We start from the raw sequence: 19591 nt of genomic DNA, 5'->3' as shown, positions 1-19591 counted from the left end.
TACAACGCAAACACTATATTTAGTCATTTTCTGGCGTCTTTTTTTCTCCCACGTATATTTTTTAGTGCTAATGTCGATTTTCTTTACACTTTAATGATCATTTGGATGATTATTTAAAGAAAAAGTCGACTCATCTACTAAAAACAACATTTCCCAGGTGCACTTTCGCGGTAACCACGGCGACGCGAGGATTCCCTTGAAATTGTGGGAAGAAGGGAAACTAAACGGAAAGTTAGCCTAAAAATATAATCGTAAAGAACAACGTCCGATGCACAAATGTCCCGCAGTTCACGTTTCACAGCCGACATCCTGACGACTGACAGCGACCGGAGCTTCATCCGGTCTTTAAACGAGTTCATGGAGCACGAGAAGAAGTGCCTGCAATGTCCCGGGGAGGGTCCCGACGAGCTCCGATACACCGTCCACCGCTCCGTATTCAGCAAGGTGTTACTTAAAAGGAAAACTGGACAGGTTTACTTCTTCAAAAATGCAACTTTACTCGGAAAGCAGAAAATCTGAAAAACTCTGTAAAAGGAGAAGACCCTGGTACTCGTATAAACCCCCACTGCCGTTTTTAAGGGAAAACCCGGGGTGACAGATTTACCTGATAATAAAACATGCAAACTGAATTTGCAAAAAATGTAAAGTTATTAGAAAAAACTCGACAATTTACAAAAGAGAAAAAAACAAATTAATGAGAAAAATTAAACCAAAAAAGAAAATGAACTTTTCCTGTGTCCTTCTTGGTTCTGTCAGGTGATTGGACGAGCAACAGCCTATAAAAGGCTTCTGTTGGCCGTAAAGTCGGAGTATGACAGCACCATCAGGGAGCTGCAGAGGAGGGAGGAGGAAGCCAGGGCGGCACGGCTAACCATGGCAGCCTCCGAGTCACGCCGGAAATCACTGCTTACCTGTGAGCGCCAAGCCGCCCACCTGAGGGAGCGGTGAGTGACGGCTGTCTGTGTAAATAAGACTCACTGTATGTAGACTACATTAACTTTCCTCCAGGGATTTATGTGTAAATAAAAGTCACCATTGTCAGAGATGAAGGTGAGAAAAACACTGTCTGAAAAAAACAACAATTATTAGTCGATATTTTTCCATTTCCTTTGTTTTGATGCTTTTTGTCTCTTTGCAGGATCTCCACCCTTCAGAGGGAAACAGCAGAACTTCAGGAGGAGCTCGAGAGAGAGAAAACTTCTAAAGAGCAGAGCACATGGATGCCCGGTACACCCTCAGATAGATGAGTTAACGCAGGGTCCTCAAAGCCTGTGAGGGGAAAATACAAGGCAGACATGTTAGCATGTCACATCTCCACAGACACAAATACGAAGGACATGATTAAAGTGAAGCAAAAATACACAACTGCAACAAAATGTTAAAAGAATATAAAATACTAGAACAAAATGATAAAAACCTTCAAATAAAAAAAGATTCAAATGAATAAATATAATAATAGCTGAGCTTTAGTGTCCTGGAAGTAAAATATGAAGTTAATTGATGTGTATTATGTTACAGAGTGAAGGAATATTATGGATTAGCAGTACAGACGTTTTGCTGTTGTCTCGGCTTTTTGGTCATTGTTTACATATGAGGGGTGTGGACATGGACATGCTGTCACCTTTAACTGAGGTTATTGGATAATTGAAGTTTCTGCAAACTCTGCTGTCAGGCTCTCCACCTGTGTTGTAACAGAACGAGGCTGCCAGGATACTTCCAGTGAGGTCCAGCTGAGAGCTGATGAAGACGTAGACCTTTAGAGACCAAACAGACTTTTACCTTACAACGTTTCAGTTGGTGAAAGCTTTTCTTCACTGATCTGATTAAAGTAAAAGTCAAAGAACTTTACACAAAAACTCAAATGCTCAGCTACATTTCAAAGATGTGGGTTGAACATGTAGTTCGGGTATTTGTAGAGCTCGGTGGTTCAGGTAAAGTTTTCTCATTCAGGATTTCATCCACACAGTCAAAGAGTTCCTGATATGCGTGGCAGGTGGCTAGAACCCACTACTATAACACTGACACTGTTCCTGAAAGACGGAGCTGCTGACCTGTTTAATGAAAACGGGAAAGGACCTATAATGGATCCTTGGGGGATACCACATGTAACCCTCTCAGGCTCAAATTAAACGTTTTGTTGCTAATGCACAACCAAGTCCTGCAGTGGTGCTTCTGAGTAAAAAAACCTCATAAAATATGCATGTGGGGTAATCAGGTTGTTAGTTTTTAACTGTTGCAAATCGGCAACGCCTGCTTGGAGCTGGGATGAAGAGCAGTTCCCTGTTTCAGGAGCGGTTCACAGTGTTTATAATGTGATCGTTCACAGTGGTTTGTCCTGTCTCAGTAAGCTCAAAGTGCAGCGTACACAACATATTAGCTGGGCCTTAATCGTACATGCTGAATGAGCTCAGGCCCAGCGGCAGTGTTTCTGGATCCATGTGTGGATGCAGAGATGATCTGTGTTCGATGCCAGGGGTTTTCAGATGTGTGCCTCAGCCCGTGCAGTGGTTTCCACCTCAGGATCAGATCTGCTTTTAAAGCAGTGCTGCCCGAGGGTCTCAGCACCTCCAAAAACACAACACACCCCTCTGTGGTAGTGTTTGTAGATCTCACAGATCTGTCATTCATAGCTGCTAAATATTCTGTCAGGTCCTCCAGGGTTGATCTCCACACTGGTGTCATCTCGCAGGTTTGACAGTGGCTGAGTCTGAGGATCCCAAGGCTCTGGACGGGTACCTGAAGGACATGGAGGTGCAGAGAGACGCTCTGCTGGACAGAAAGAGTCACTGTGTTCCTCTGGAGGTCAAAACTAAGTTGGACGCCGAGCTGCAGGCCGCCAAATGCCGCAGAGACGAGCTGAGTGCCGAGAACAACCACCTGACAGTCCTGTAAGAGCAGAAACTCACAGGAAGTCATACAGTTCTGTACATATGCAGGTCATCAGTAAGACTTCATGCTGGACGAGTGCAGAATATTTTAGAATTTTTACTTAAAGGATTAAGGACCCTTCACCTGAAGTCAGTAACACAACGATGTAGTCATGCAGTAAAGCTCCTCCTTCACCAGATGCCTAAAAGGAAAAAAAACATCATCTCAGTTTGATAAAAAGGTGCCTTTTATTTTGAAAGGTTGGGGAATCTCTTCCTCCTGAGCACCTCTGCAGACTCCTGCAGGAGCAGATGAGGAAATATGTTTGACACCAACAGGAAACAGATTATTGAAAATAATGAAAGCAGGAAACAAAGCTTTTAGACAGAAAGTCAGCATGCAATCAGATTTAATAAAAACAAACCTGACTTTGGGCTCCGGCTCTGTTTTAATGCTGATCTCACAGAACAACATCCTGAACATCGTCTGCACCAAAGAACAGTTTGACAGAAGCAAAGTATCCAGAGTCAGAACGAGTCCTTACAAACTGAACACAACCTGGAGAAAGAACGACCTCAGAATCAGACCAGAGGGAGTCGGGGTCAGAGGTCAGCCTGATAACCAATGAACCCTTGCATATGTTCTAACATCCTTCCCACAGGCTGATATCAGCCTTTAAAGTTTACCCAGAATGCACTTTTGTAACTTTGCTCCAGTGAATTCTGAGAATCAGATCCAACATCAGGTACGAGCGCCACGTGTCGCAGTTTATTCAGACTGGATCTCATCACACTGACGCTCACAGAAACAAACGCATCCGAATTATAAGCAGTCAGACGAGGAGCGGAAATATTAGGTAACAAAAGTTGCAGGGAAGTAAAAGAGAGATGATCAGAGCATCTTAATATTTAAGGTGAACCAACCAAAACTGACAAAACGAGCGACCTGATGTGAACCTGCAGATTATAAATGACACGAGGATGAATCTCATTCTCATGAACTGTATCTGCACAGTATTTCAGTACTCCACTGTTTCCACATGCAAAACCTGCGTCTGACCCCTGATGATGCTCCTAACAGCTGATACAGAGCACCACAAAGTTAAAGGTGATGTGTCTGCTGCCCCCAAGTGGACCAAAGCAGTCACTGCAGGTTTGAGTTTACCAAGTGTGGTTTGGATTTGAGGCTCAGCCGCTGAAGACCACGATCACCTCTCTGTCTCTAGATACAAACGTCTGAGGAGCGTGTGGGACTGTCTGAGCAGCTGGGAGGAGGAGGGTCAGCCGGCGCCTCTGGGGGAACTCGTGGGTTCCACTCTGGAGAACATCAGGGAGGCAGACGGTGAGACGCTGCTGCAGTCAGCAGAGTTTTGGGTTCAGTGTCAGTGATCCCTGCGTACCTCCAGAACGAATGCGGTAAAACATCAATTAATGATTTCTCTGTGCTGCTTCACGTCACCACACACTTCCACAATGGTGAGATATTTAGCTCAATATTAAAAAAAGGATATAGATTTTTATTAAAACATATTTTACATCTTTTCTTACTTGTATAATTGTTTTTTCCAGTTTATTTTAAGTAGATCCTAAAAATGTTGAATTTTTTGCTGAGGAACATAGTTTTATATTTTCTAATTAGGGTTTATTTTCCTGGTAAAGACAACGTTCCTCTGTCACCTCTAAGGGTTTACATATCAGGACATGTGTTGGGTTTAAGTCAACCCTGCTGGTAAACAGAACCTGTTACTGAAAGCAACCACACAGACACTAGTGGACTTTTCACGTGCAAGGGGAGCGTTGGAGAGCAGTGTTGTCACTCGCCTGTCCAAGCAACTCCAACTGATTCCCTCGCTACAGCCCTTTTTATTGTCAGCTAGCAATCATTCATGAATATGCAATTACAAGTGTGTGTGTGTGTGTGTGTGTGTGTCTGTCCAGCTATACTATACATAGACATTCGACCTTTCAGTGAACTTAAACTGTGTGTATGAGGCATGCAAGTAAAGCAGAAAAGCAGAAATAAGCGTTTTGCTAAACTATAAAAACAGGAACTTGTAATAAGTCATATCTCGGACGAACATTTAAAGGTGTGAAGTCTTGGACTTTAAAAGAAACAGAACATGTTGCTTTCCAAATGTGTAACACATCTCTGGACTAAGCTGCACTCTGAATAAAGAAAGCACATTTTGTCAGCACAGACACAGATAAAGGAAATGTTAGAAGATAAATCCTCTGACTGTCTGGCTTTTTCTTCATAACGGTAGCCATATATGGACACATAAAGGCAATGATCTATATATTTTAGCACAAATGACAATATAAGAAATATCAATTCCAACAACGTGTAAAGATCAAAATCATCAGGTCTTAAAATTTGATGAATGCAGCCTCAGAAGAACAAAATCATGTGACATATGACATCACGTCAGTATGTATTTGACAGAAACTAAAGCAAACCGACTCCGCCCCCTGATCCAGCAGCTTGTAGCTCCTCCTCCAGAAGCAATCCAGTGATGGTTTCTATGTGACATCATCAGTCTCATCACTGTGAAGCAGTTTTCGCTCTTCTCTACAGCGTCGCTTCAGCTCCATGCAGACGTGCTGTTGCAGACTTGCAGCTGTGCTCAGATCTTTGTCCTGCTGATGTGTTCGCACGCCTGAGCGATGCAGACCTGCAAACTGCCAAAACATCTACTTTTACAGAGGCGTGTCACTCGCTGACGGTCAGGCAGCACCTGAGCCGCTCCCCTGTGGAAGCAGATAATGACACGCTGTCACATGCTATTGTTCATCTGAGGCTGCGTTTAAATTCTTTTAAGAGGTTGAGAGGACCAGGTGACTTTTACCTGTCCTGACACATGAGTGTGGACAGACTGTGACTGTAAAGATGGCGTTTCTGTCCTGCAGGGACGGACGAGGACATCTGCAGCATCAAGCAGCTGTTTGAGGACCAGGAGCCGGCCGGAGCTGATGCATCTGAACTTGTGTCAGATTACCTGGACAGGTGCTGCTTCCACAAAAACCTTCTGATGAGTTTTTGTGTGTGTGTGTGTGACGAGTGCCCGTCTCCTGCTTCTCCTTTGTCCTCAGGTTTCTCGAGCTGTTTGAGTTGGCTCAGTACGAGGACGCCGCTCTAATCGCCGCCAGAGCTCCTCGAGGAGTCCTGAGGAACATCGACACCATGGAGATGTTCAAAGGTGGGAACAGCACCTGCACAGTTATCAGGGCTCTGATTATGTTGATTTCAAGCAAAGATGAAATTAGTCTGACCCAAAGCACTGAAACAATCCCAGAGACCCTGTGAGTGCAGCTGAGGTGGGAAGTCATCGTCTTATAAACCTGTCAGGTAAATAGGTTGGTCTACGGACACCCACCCACTGCTGGAGCTTCTGGTGGACGTTAGAGGAACTGCAGCTGGTGGTGCTTCATGAAGGTACTGCTGTGTGTGACGACCTCTGTCTTATTTCAGGTGTGGAGGTCCTCCCGGGCTCGCTCTCCCCATCGTTTCTCTTCTTCTGGGCGCTGCTGTTCACTGCTGGAGCCGATGGCGAGCTGTCGGCTCCGCTCTCCCTCCAGGGCGTCTCCTGTGCCCTCCAGAGCGGCGCCCTGCAGCTCGTCAGCTACGCCGTCACCCATAAGAAGTCAGTTTCATGTCAGTTTCATCACTTTCCCTGCTTCTCCTTCTTTACACTCTCTCTGCTCTCAGGCTGACCTTCACTGAGGAGCTGGGCGACATCCTGACTGAGCATGCTCAGGAGAACCCCGGCGTGGCTGACCTGTGTCTGACGTTGGCCACTATTATCTATGAGGCCTGCAGGCTGCACAGGAAGGCCGCACTGAGCATGTGCAGGAGAGGGCTGATCCACAGTGCTGCCGAGTTCCTGAAGCACTGCGAGGACCTCACAGCAGGTCTGTGTGTGTGGAAGTGTCTCTGTGAGGACCAGTTTTGGTGTTAAACCAGTGCAGTGAGGACATTTCTGCTCCAGGCTAACGTTAGCGTCTCGTCTTGGGTCATTTTTATTAATAAGATGAAAGATCTGTGGGGGAGGAGAGGGTGACACAGAGTGCGAGAGCTCGTCTCTGTCATTGTCTCCAGGGCTGGGCCAAAGAGACCCTTGGTCGCGGGTCATAGGCTGCATCTATGACCTCCGTCATAGACCCATTACACGCCCACACCCTAGGACAGCTCCCCTGGAGGGGGATTTCATGGCTGGCTTTGGGGACCCCGAGTCCAGCTGACGAGTGCCTGATATACCGACAGCAGTGTGTCTGCATCCAGAGAGCACACTGACTGTGCAGCATATTTGTACACCCTTAAAATAGATGCAGTGAGGCGATCTATCTCACTGGGCAAAGAAATGCAGGAGGAAGCTGATCGCCCTTCGGTTAGGGTGAAGGTGATGAAGCACTGAAGGCTCCACAGCCGGGGGTTCGGGCAGCCCCAGCTCACCCATCCCTTGCACCTCGAGCTTAGAGCAGCGCTTGGTTGGATGCTTGCTTGTAAAGGGCTTGACCAACAGCAGGTCATTACTGTCATGCAGAAGCTGCTTTGGTGAGCAGGCTGGTGGGAGCCTCCTGCCATCAAACAGGTCACGTTCTGCATCCTGGGCAGCTGGCCATGAGGTACCCAGCTTTGTAGCAGCCCGTTTGCAGACCTCGTACAGGCACTCGGCGGCCTACACTGCTGGGCAGGGAAGGTGGAGTCATCCTCCTCCTCATCCATGTCCTAAAGGTCGAGGAGGTGGGAGTTGGCATCAGCCTCCCTTCCTTACTTAAGTAACAAAGTACCAGCTCTGCAGGAAGCTGTTTGTACACAAAGCTAACTGAGCCTTGTGTTATATTAGTGTAATAAAATAATATTAGAAGATGGAAAAAAAAGAACTTTATTTCAGTCTATTTTGAGTCTAACAAATCAGTTAGGTAAATGTGACGTTAAGTACAGTAACAGTAACTAAGTATTTGTACTCGGTGACTTCCCACCTCTGTCCGAACACACACAGAAAGTGTGAAAAGGTGGAAGGAGCAACGTCACAAAATAATTATGGTTTGATCATAATAAACTGTAAAGCATCAGAGAGCATCAGAGAGCTTCAGTCTCACTGAGCACGTGCAGTTCGAGGGTTTCTGCATTAGTCCTACATGTAAGGCAGCTTCAGCTCTCATCCACACCGAGCCCCACCGGCTGTGTTCACGGCGCCCTGAGAGTTATAACTCTCTCTCTCTCTCTCTCTCTCTCTCAGAGGACAGCATGTGGGTCCTGTGTCGCTCGCCCAGCCTCTCTCTCCTCCAGCTGCTGACGGAGCCTCTGCAGGACAGTGCTGCCATCTTGTCTGTGGGCGGGGCTTGTGCCGCTCTGCTGGCGGACCCTCAGCGGCGGCCCGTAGCGCTGCAGCTCCTAGACAGCTTCGTGAGCCGAGGGCGAGGTGGGTGGAGCAGACGGCGTCGGGTCACTTCCTTATAGAAGTGTTGCAACGAAGTCATCCACGAGTGTTAGATTCACACGTGAGCGGTGACACACACGTGCTAAAACTGGGACATCTGGACTCTGGACTCGTCTCTACTACAGAACAGTTCTAACAAGTAAAGACAGCAGCCTGTGAAACATTAAAGTGTTATTGCACGTTACCTCCTGTATTATATGTTTATTCAAAATGTACGCAGGCTGTATGATCACTGCAGAGGATAATCCACAGTGACGTACACAGATGCTGTTCCCTCTGCAGCTGTGCAGGCTAACGCAGTGTCTATAATCTCCTGGTAGAGGAACGATGAGCTGTTCTGTTTATTTATAAAAAGAAAAGTCAGGAATCCAGAGACAGACCAGAGCTGATCTGTGCTTTCAGGCGATTCGTCCACATGTCACTGGGTGAGATGCTGTGCCCACACAGCCCCACACATCACCCAAAGCTGCCCACTGTTGTGGCTCGGATGGTCATTATTTCAGATGTGTAAACTCATCATATGTGGCTTTTGTTTCTGAGGGGGGGGGCGTGGCCTCATGCCACCTACTACAGGTAACACAGTGACTGCCCCAAACTGAGAACTGTTTGGGTTTTTGCATTTTATTTTAAAGTTGAGAAAGAAAGATGAGGAATGGTTTTACTGAGTCCCCTGACAGATAAATAGTTGCTGTTAAAAACAGCCAATGAAATAAGACTTGTTAGCAGTCTGTTTGGATAAAAGCACCTGTGACGTGATGCTTGGACAGAAGATTCTGGGACACATACATGTGCTGCTGGTCTTCTCAGGGGCTTTAGAGGAAGTGATCGTGGGGGATGTCGGCTCTTCGGTGGACGTGTGGACCCACGTGGTGTCTCTGTGCTCCGAGCTGGAGCGGGACGACCTGAGCCGGGCCATCCTGTCCGTCCTGCTGAGTCAGAGCGGGACCAGAATTGTGACCCCGGACCCGGAGGGAGCCCGGCTCATGGAGCACGTTTACCTGTGAAGACTGGACTTGAAGGCAGATTTTCTCCTTCTCATGAAACAACAGACAGGTTCTGGTAGTTTAGACTTTAACTCCATGTTAGCACCTTGTGTCCAATCAGGATGGCTTTCACTAAAATGTCTAATCTGGCACAAAGATATAACTGCACAATAAACAAAACAAAACGTCTGAAGTCTGCAAAGAGTCGTCTGACTTTTTTTTGGTTGTTTTTGGTCTGAATCTTGTTATTCACGTATTTATTCACCCTTAGGATCACACCTGAGCTCCTCTCTGCAGTCTCTGAGCTTCAGCTGAAAACACTCAGGTGTGAAGCATAAAACAGTAACAGGAGATTCTGAAACTATAAGAAACAACCGCAGTCACACCTGCACCTGCTGAAAGGTATCAAAGAGTGCAGCAGCGAGCTTTGGGACGACCTCGCCTCTCTGAAGGCGCCGGCTGTGCTTTATGCTGCTCATGGAAGTCTCCACGTGTCTTCATTCTTTGCTTCTGATTTGTTTTGTGATATTAGAACAATATATATTTAAAATCATGCACAAAGTGATGGATAGATTGGAATAGAATAGAAAAAAAGAGAATTCAACTTTATTATCATTGCACATGTCACAAGTACAAGGCAACGAAATGCAGTTTCCATCCATCCAGAAGTGTTTTAGCCATAATATAGATAGAATAGATGCATATTCTGTAATATAGGTATGTTATAATGTGAACGGTATGAAGGTATGTTATGAATATACTATAACTATAAGTATGTACAGGCTATGAAAGGTTATACATATGGTTAAAAATATGAAAACTATACAGATTGTAGATGTACAATTGTGAGTATTATTAAACAGTTGTAAAAACTATAATTATTGTATTCAATTGAATTTTATTTATATAGCGCCAAATCACAACAACAGTCACCTCAAGTCGCTTTATATCGTACAGTAGACCCTACAATAATACAGAGGAAACCCCAGCAATCATATGACCCCCTATGAGCAAGCACTTTGGCGACAGTGGGAAGGAAAAACTCCCTTTTAACAGGAAGAAACCTCCGGCAGAACCAGGCTCAGGGAGGGGCGGGGCCATCTGCTGTGATTGGTTGGGGTGAGAGAAGGAAGACAGGATAAAGACATGCTGTGGAAGAGAGACAGAGATTAATAACAAGTGTTATTCAATGCAGAGAGGTCTGTTAATACATAGTGAGCGAGAAAGGTGACTGGAAAGGAAAAATGCAATGCATCATGGGAATCCCCGGCAGCCTACGTCTATTGCAGCATAACTAAGGAAGGATCCAGGGTCACCTGGTCCAGCCCTAACTATATGCTTTAGCAAAAAGGAAAGTTTGAAGCCTGATCTTAAAAGTAGAGATAGTGTCTGTCTCCTGAATCCAAACTGGAAGCTGGTTCCACAGAAGAGGGGCCTGAAAACTGAACGCTCTGCCTCCCATTCTACTTTTAAGTAAAGGTTTAACTACAGTCAGCTTGAAGGCCTGTGGTACATAGCTGATTATTAGAGATAAGTTGATCATATTTAAGATTGAAGCATTAATTAATGGCAGGACTTCTTTGAGCAGTTTTGTAGGAATGGGGTCTAAAAGACACGTTGATGGTTTGGAGGAAGTAATTATTGAAGTTATTTTCTTCAATCAGTGATGAATAGTAAGATGTTCTGGCTTTGCGGAGGGCTTTCTTATAAAGCAGCAAACTATTTCTCCAGGCTAAATGATGATCTTCTAAATTTGTGACACGCCATTTCCTCTCCAGCTTACGAGTCATCTGCTTTAGGCTACGTGTTTGAGAATTATACCACGGAGTCAGGTACTTCTGATTTGAGACCTTAGTTTTCACAGGAGCTACAGTATCCAGAGTCGTACGTAGTGAGGAGGTGAAATTATTAACAAGATAATCGACCTCTGTTGGGGTAGCGTTCAGATAGCTGCTCTGCTCTATGTTGGTACAGGGCATTGAAGATGATAACAGTAGGTGGATTATATTCTTAAACTTAGTTACAGCGCTTTCAGAAAGACATCTACTGTGATAAAGTCTACTCTCCTCTGCTGTGTAATCAATTATTGTAAATGTAAATGTTATCAGGAAATGATCAGACAGGAGAGGGTTTTCAGGAAACACTGTTAAATGTTCAGTTTCTATGCCATATGTTAAAACAAGATCTAGAGTGTGATTAAAGTGGTGGGTGGGTTCTTTTACATTTTGAGAGAAACCAATTGAGTCTAATAACAGATTCAATGCCATGTTGAGGCTGTCATTTTTAGCATCTACATGGATGTTAAAATCACCCACAATAATTATTTTATCTGAGCTCAGAACTAAATTAGATATAAAGTCTGAGAAATCAGACAGAAACTCTGTGTAAGGCCCAGGTGGACGATAGATGATAACAAGTAAGACTGGTTTCTGAGTTTTACAACTGGGGAGGACAAGGCTAAGCATCAGGCTTTCAAATGAATTAAGTCTGTCTGGGTCTTTGGTTGATTAACAGGCTGGTGTGAAAAATTGCTGCCACACCTCCCCCTCGGCCTGTGCTTCGAGGTTTCTGGTAGTTAGAATGACTCGGGGGTGTTGATTCATTTAAACTAACATAATCATCCTGCTGCAACCAGGTTTCTGTAAGGCAGAGTAAATCAATTTGTTGATCAATTATTAAGTCATGTACTAACAGAGACTTGGAGGAAAGAGACCTAATATTTAATAATCCACATTTCACTGTTTTACTCTTTGGTTCAGATGTGGATACTGTATTGTTCTTTCTTTGTGATTTTTTATGTTTAAGTTGTTTGTTGCTGGTTTTTAGTTTGTTTTTTGTCTTTTTGGAAGCTGACACAGTCTCTATGGAGATGGTTTTTGGAGGGGGGGGGGGGTAGCAGGAGGAGAGAAGCTGCAGAGAGGCGTGTAAGACTGCAACTCTGCTTCCTGGTCCCAACTCTGGATAGTCATATTTTGGGGGGTTTAATAAATTTGTCCATATTTCTAGAAATGAGAGCTGCTCCATCCAAAGTGGGATGGATGCCGTCTCTCCTAACAAGACCAGGTTTCCTCCAGAAGGTTTGCCAATTATCTATGAAGCCCACATCGTTTCTGGGACACCACTCAGACAGCCAGCAATTTAGGAGAACATGCAGCTAAACATGTCACTCCTGGTCTGATTGGGGAGGGGACCAGAGAAAACTACAGAGTCCCACATTGTTTTGGCAAAGTTACACACGATTCAATATTGATTTTAGTGACCTCCGATTGGCGTAACCGGGTGTCATTACTGCCGACGTGAATTATGATTTTACTGAATTTACGTTTACCCTTAGCCAGCAGTTTTAAATTTCCTTCAATGTCGCCTGCTCTGGCCCCTGGAAGACAATTGACTATGGTTGCCGGTGTCTCTAGCTTCACATGTCTGAGAACAGAATCGCCAATTACCAGAGTTTGACCCCCGGCGGGTGTGTCGCCGAGTGGGGAAGAACGGTTAGACACATGAACAGGTTGGTGGTGTACCTGGGGCTTCTGTTTAGGACTATGCTTCCTCCTCACCGTCACCCAGCCGCCCTCTTTCCCCAGCTGCTTGGGGTCTGCCGGGGAACAGCTAGCGGGGCCTACGCTATCTTCGGCTGCACCAGCTACAGGGGCCTGGCTAGCTACGGGTGAATGAAGGGTGCGAAGCCGAGTCTCCAATTCAGTAATCCTGGCCTCCAGAGCTGCAAATATGCTACATTTGTTACAGATATCATTACTGCTAAAGGAGGCCGAGGAGTAACTAAACATCTGACACAATGAGCAAGAAAGTGCAGGAGGGACAGGTGAAGTAGCCATGGTGCTAACAAGTCGGCTACGAGCTAAGCTGAGCTAGCGAAACCATACAGACACAGGGAATGAATACTTTGGCTATATGTTAGGGAGTGAGGATGTCATCCAGGGAAGGACAGATTTTGTTTTGAAGTTGTTTTGCTTTGCATGTTTGCTGTGTTTTAAATGTGGAGTGTTTTTATTTATTTTTTGTAGTGCGTGTTTTGGTTATATCTGTTAATTTGTCCTGAAGAGACTCTGCCCTTCCCTGTTTACTAATTTGATACACCTGAGAGGTGACAGCAGGTGGTGATTTGAAGAGAGGGCTCGGAGACGCAGGAGCCCACCGTTGGTGCGGGTTGGTCGACCAGTACGTGGCGAGGACATACAACGGCGGGTGCGTGGAGAGGCAGTGAGAGCTGTGCTGCTGCTGGAATAGCTTGAGGTCAGAGGAGGCCTTCCGGTCCGAGGCGGAGCAGTTCCCATATGTGGTGGGGCGTGGTCTGCGGTGCCGTGCAGGGAGGGCGGACACACCTGCATGGCATCCTTAATCACACCCGCCAAGTTAAAAACACGGGGGGACTCAGGGGTTGGGGTGTGTTGTGTTGTGATCTAAATAAAATGGCTCAAAACACTGATCCCTGGACCCACCATATCTCATTCACGCCACACCGTACCAGACTGTTGTACAGTTGGTCAGGATGCTCTCGATGGTGCAGCGATAGAAGTTCACCAGGATGTCTGAGGACAGGTGGTTCTTCCTCAGAGTCCTCAGGAAGAAGAGGCGCTGGTGAGACTTCTTGACCAGCTTGGAGCAGTTGGTCGTCCAGGTGAGATCCTCGGAGATGTGGACTCCCAGGAACTTGAAGCTGCTCACACGCTCCACAGCCGTCCCCTTAATGTGGATGGGTGGATGTGGGTCAGCATTCCTCCTGTAGTCCACGATGAGCTCCTTGGTCTTCTCGGTGTTGAGCAGCAGGTTGTTTGTGTCGCACCACTCAGCCAGACGATCCACCTCCTCCCTGTAGGCGGCCTCATCATTGTCACTGATGAGGCCAATCACCGTGGTGTCATCTGCAAACTTAAAGATGGTGTTGGAACCATCGGCAGGTCTGCAGTCGTGGGTGAAGAGGGAGTAGAGGAAAGGGCTCATCACACAGCCTTGTGGTACACCGATGTTCACTGTGATTGTAGATGAGCAGTGGTTATCCAGCCGGACATGTTGGGGCTGATTGGTCAGGAAGTCCAGTAACCATTTGCAGATGAGGGAACTGATGCCCAGGTCTGTCAGTTTCCTGATGAGTTGTGAGGGGAGGATTGTATTGAACGCTGAACTGAAGTCTATAAACAGCATTCTGGCGTAGGTGTGTATTTATATGTTTATGTGCACCTGCTCAGTAACAACGTTGTGTGTTATTTAAAGTTGTTGCATCCATGAGAACTCTGGTGCAGATTTAAATGTCCAACAAAATGAGCACCAGCTGGAAGGGACCAGCACAATGTACAACGAACCTTCTCCAAGAAGAAGTGCGACTGAAGGTGAAAAAAGCCAAAGGAAAAGTTCACGTTTGACTCAAAGTGGGAGGAGACGAGGAGCACAAGCAGATCATGAGCCTCGTGCTCAGCATGTTCAGCACATCTCTGCTAAACTGCCAAAAGAAAAACATGAAGAACCCAAAGCATGGTGACGCCGTTTTACTTCTTAAAGCACAATTATTACTAAATCAGTAAAAATAGTAATGATAACAAAATAAAAAATAAGCATTTTGCTGAGTCTGTGTGTGATATTGTTGCTCCTTAGACAGAACTGGAACATCAGGATTATTTATTAAGGCTTTGAAACTAGCGACTGTGTTTACTAAGCTCAGAGATCACAAACATCTTTCTGCATTCAGAGGAGTCGCCCCCTGCTGGACAGTCATTAGAAATAATGCAAATTATAGACACCCCTGCATCCTCTCACCTGTGCTGTAAGGATTTAACCAGACCAAAGCAGACTGAGGCAAAGAGTGAAAGAAGAATTTTCTGTGACATGATTGTCTTAAAATATGTTGTATTTACCAAGACTAAGAACAGTAGGATGTGTGTACGATTTAATGATTGTGTTTGCATTTTGTTTGGTGTCCGTTATTTCCAGAACATGATTTATGAATGAGGATGTGTGAGATGACTTCTCAGGATGAGGACGAATCTACTTCTGTGTGTGTTCACGGACGGCCAGCATTGTTTTCTACAATGATGCCTTTGCCATATGTTGGTTGTGCCATAGATAAGTACAGAAACAGTTATCCAACAATATAATAAAGTGTTGTTTTATTTTTTTAAATGAAGTATACTGGTTTTAGGCTGAAGCCTTCTCACTCTGACCGCAGAGTCAGGACCAGGTGTGAAGGACTTTTTGTACAAGGCGCTGCTGATAAGATGCATGTGAGTGAAACTGAAGTTTAAAGGAGCGACCAATGAGAGCAAAGATAACTTTCATCGACTTATAATAGCCTGGTAAAGATATCAAGGTGTTACTAAGGCAACTGAGTTTACCATCAGCCGTAAAGTGTCAGTCAAGTTACTTGAAAATAGTAATTAGTTACTGGTTATTTATGGTTTGTAGAAACAGGAAGTCAGTGTGTCTAAATGCAGATACAGCTGTGGTCAGGTAGCATCCCCCATCGTGGGCTCTTTGCTCTTCACATGTGGAGTGATAAAGGACCTAATGTCACGTTCTGTCCACCGCAGAGAGTTTGAGCAGGTCTGTAGTGAACCGCAGGCTTGATACCGTTCTTCTTCTGTGACAGTGACATCAAGTTCTTGTTCACATTTTGCTTTTACATAAAGTGATGCAGCCCTCAGACTGCGGTATAGTTTAGAGATCATCTTAGTGTTCCTTTGGTGACAAGCTCCACATATTGTTTCAACTATTGGTTTCAGTTCTGCACCGTCTACATCTTTATGTCTTAACTGGAGATTTCTAAACAGGTCATGATTTTAAGGCCAAATGTGTCTTTCAGGTCCTGAAAACTCCCCATCATATTGTTTCTATTCACACAAAAGGCTGTCGAACCCTTTCTCATCCAGGCCTGAAATACAGAGTCACGTGTCCCTGGTCGGAGCCCATCGCCCAGGCCAATCCACCTTAGTAACTTTTAAGAGTTTTCCAGTTTAAGTTGTTTAGCAAGAAAGAGCCATGTTTCTAAAGAGGGTTAACCCTAACCCCAGTGACAGGGTCTAGTTTACTCTTAAGTGAGGAGTTCAAATTCCCCTTCCCCAATATTGCTTGAATTTTATAGCCAGAGCCGCAGGTCTCTACATCTTTCCACCGTACATAAGCATTATCACACCAGCTGCACAGGGGCGTAAGTGGTGCAGCTCGGAAGTGCAGTTTTAAGTTTGTGTGTCACGGTCCTGAGTCGGTGACCCAGTGCTTTGAGTTTGTGTCTCTGAGTTTTTGTATTATGATCTTAGTTCTCTTTGTTGCCCCAGTTTATTCTTTAGTCTGGTGTCTTAGTTTGGGTCTCTTGTATTCTCTTTAGTTCTCTGAGTATTTCGTAGCCGCCCTCCGTGTCTCCCTGTTGTTGTTCTCTGTGTTTCTTAGTTGCTCTGTCTCCCTAGTCACGTCTGCGTCTATGTTACATTTCCTGTTTTACTTTGAAGGTCTGTGTCCTACGTGAATGTATTGAGTTTTGCTTCCCTTGGGTCTCGTTATGTCTGATTTCTCCCAGCTGTGTCTCATTCCCTTCGTTATTTCCCAGTGTATTTAAGCCCAGTGTTTCTGTGTCAGCGTTGTGATCTCCCTCATGCTGTGTGTGATTCTCCCTGTGTCTCCTGGAGTTTGTCTGTCCTGAATAAACCTGCACTGATCTTCATCAGTTAAAACTGTTACAAATGTTTCTGGTCCTTTTGCAGTAATTGAGATGTAAAACTTCTAATCAATGTTCAAATAGATATTGGACTATATGCCACAGTCTGCTGTGTTTTTGGTTTAAGGTTTATTCTTTGATTGTTGTGTTGTTTTGAGAGTTTCTGGTTTCCTGTTTCTGAGCCTCCCCTGTGTTCCAGGTGTCGTGTCTCTAGGGAAGCTTTTGTTCTGTGATCTTGTTTTCCTTTCGTCTCCGTGTGTTGTATGCTTGTCTTGGTTCTCTGTCACTACGTCTTCCCTGTGTCTGGTTACTTTTGTCTCTGTGCTTCATGTTTCCACGTCTCAGTGTCTCGTCTGCATCTTTATGAATGTCGTGCTTCCTGTTTTACTTTGATAGTCCCTGTCCTGCAGTGTGTCTCATTATGTCTGATTAGTTTCCACAGGCATCTGACAAGGATGCCTCCTGGGCGCCTCCTGGGTGAGATGTTCCGGGCATGTCCCACCGGGAGGAGGCCCCGGGGCAGACCCAGGGCACGCTGGAGAGATTATATCTCTCGGCTGGCCTGGGAACGCCTTGGAGTTCCCCCGGATAAGCTGGAGGAGGTGGCTGGGGAGAGGGAGGTCTGGGCCTCTCTGCTTAGGCTGCTGCCCCCGCGACCCGGCCCCGGATAAAGCGGATGAAGATGGATGGATAGTTTCCACGTGTTCCCCATCCTCTTGTTACCTGCTTGTGTATTTTGGTCCTCAGTCTTTGCCTGCTTGTTGTCGTGTTGTTAATCCTCTTTGCTGTGTGTTTTTCCTCCGGGCTGCTCGTAGTTTTCTAGCTCTCTGTTTCCGGGTTTTGGTTTGATTTCATATTTCTAGTTCCTCGCTTTTGGTTCTGTTTCCTGTATTTGTGAAGAATTATTTGCAGCAATGAAGCTGCTCTTTTCAGTTAAAATTCCCGCGTTTGGGTAATCATCCTGCCTGCCACAGCACAGCCATGACACTGTAGTTTGTAGCACAGCTCAGATCATTGTTTTCATGTCTCTGATGCACAAACATTAAATACGAGCTCAAATGAAGAGGCGAAGAAAACTCAGTGTGATCAGACCTCAGATCCTGAAGCCGCTCGCGCACACGTTTGACAGCTTCCTCTTTGTTTTGCTGAGTGACGCGTTGCCATGGTGATGTGTCATCCAGCTGGTTGAGTGTTGCGGTGTTGAATCCAGCACGATCCCGAGGCTCGTCCACCTCGAACCCGGTGCTGCAGCTCACGGACGGCCTCACCTGGGGTGTTGTAAGTCTGAGTGGACCCACAGCTTTGTATAGGGAGACGGAACCGATGCCTTTGGTTTTCAATGCGCTCCTCACATCTTTGTTGCACCACCGCTTCTGTGTAGTCATGGTCACAGGACAGGAGCTTATTCTGTGCTGAGAGCTTCGACACCATGCTTCCTTCAGGACTGTCTCTTTCATCTTGACTGAAGAAAGTTGACAACGATGGATCGGGGCAGAGGGAGTGATACACAAGTGTCCGACCAAGGTGCAGCTCGCTAAAGCACATTTAACCAAATATTAGTGCATGTGTATCTGAGCAGAGAAAACCTGAAATCAAACGTGTGGCTCTTGTTTTTAGTTATTAGAGATGTGTGCTGTACAGTCGACCCTGGAAGAAGAGCCGTTCTAAAAGCACAACATCACCATGACATTCACGGGAGGATTTGAACATGTGGCCACAGCTGTAGCTGCATTTAGAGACACCGACTTCCTGTTTCTACAAACCATAAATGATCAGCATCTGTCTTTGTCTCATTGTTTCATGTGTTACAGGTGACCTGTATCTGACACATGAATAAAATGTTTTTGTACCTAAACATAACTTGATAAATGAGCTGATAAATACATGAATTAAAGATATTACCCCTGCAGTATGTTGGACAGACTGTCCGCGGTAACACTCTGAGGTTTGGGTCTGAAATATCTGCAGGTTCCTCTTTGTTTCTCTGCTTCTTTCCGTCAGTTTGGTGGTTTTACTGAGACAAGCAGTTTGTTTTCCTGTGAACTCCCAGTAATAATCTTTGATTGAACAGAAACATCACAACACCTCAAAATGTAACATTATACATATTAAATATTAAAGAATGGGAGAAGTGGGGGCAAAGCAACCACGTGTGAAGCATCATTTCACTGTTAGATACATCGTATGACGGGGAAAGCAAACGCTGGATGAAAGTTACTGATGCAGTTATACATCGTTGAGCCAAGTGTATGACGTCAACTCAAACGGGGGGAACAGCAGAGCTTTAAGAAACGTTTTCAAAACGCCAACAACAGTTACAGGAAAAAAATATTTTTCAGTTTGATTACGAGACGATGCTGTGAAGCTTCTGAGGAGTTTAAAGGTGAAGTTAGTTTAGTATGTTCACTTCTTTGACATCTCATGATATAATTTTGAGGGTGTGTCTCCCAGCCCTACCAGTCAGACTTCTTTTTATTCCATATATGACATTAAATATGACAGGTTCATGAACACCATGATGTATGTTTTTCATTGGTAACATATAAGAAAGCAGGAAGTGTCTTAAAGCCACAGTGCTCAGGCTTATCTGCAGCTTTCTGCCACTGACGGCTCATTTCACTCTTGTGTGTCTCAGCC

General features: G+C 45.3%; 1 protein-coding gene across 5 annotated transcripts; it reads left to right on the top strand.

Annotated features, from left to right (window-relative positions):
* Window positions 1-60: 60 nt before the first annotated feature.
* On the top strand, window positions 61-9835 carry LOC147316424 (clathrin heavy chain linker domain-containing protein 1-like). Of its 5 annotated transcripts, none has more exons than XM_086259934.1 (11): window positions 68-471; window positions 757-944; window positions 1139-1227; window positions 2690-2888; window positions 4094-4209; window positions 5775-5871; window positions 5958-6064; window positions 6337-6508; window positions 6574-6776; window positions 8108-8290; window positions 9116-9818. In XM_086259934.1, the coding sequence occupies exons 1-11, from the start codon at window positions 277-279 to the stop codon at window positions 9310-9312; spliced, it is 1746 nt and encodes a 581-aa protein (XP_086116060.1). In that variant the 5' UTR covers window positions 68-276; the 3' UTR covers window positions 9313-9818. The 5 variants fall into 5 exon arrangements, with proteins under 5 accessions (XP_086116063.1, XP_086116062.1, XP_086116060.1 ...); XM_086259938.1 differs by having other exon boundaries at window positions 262-444; window positions 9116-9811; XM_086259935.1 differs by lacking the exon at window positions 68-471 and adding an exon at window positions 509-641.
* Window positions 9836-19591: the final 9756 nt, after the last annotated feature.

Source organism: Aulonocara sp. 'chitande type north' Nkhata Bay, linkage group LG13 (genome assembly GCF_057382095.1).
Source record: "Aulonocara sp. 'chitande type north' Nkhata Bay isolate Kocher_YH1m ecotype deep benthic linkage group LG13, A_spYH_male_GT1.1, whole genome shotgun sequence".
In the NCBI taxonomy this organism is placed as follows: domain Eukaryota; kingdom Metazoa; phylum Chordata; class Actinopteri; order Cichliformes; family Cichlidae; genus Aulonocara; species Aulonocara sp. 'chitande type north' Nkhata Bay.
This window is presented reverse-complemented; position numbering and strand designations above follow the sequence as displayed.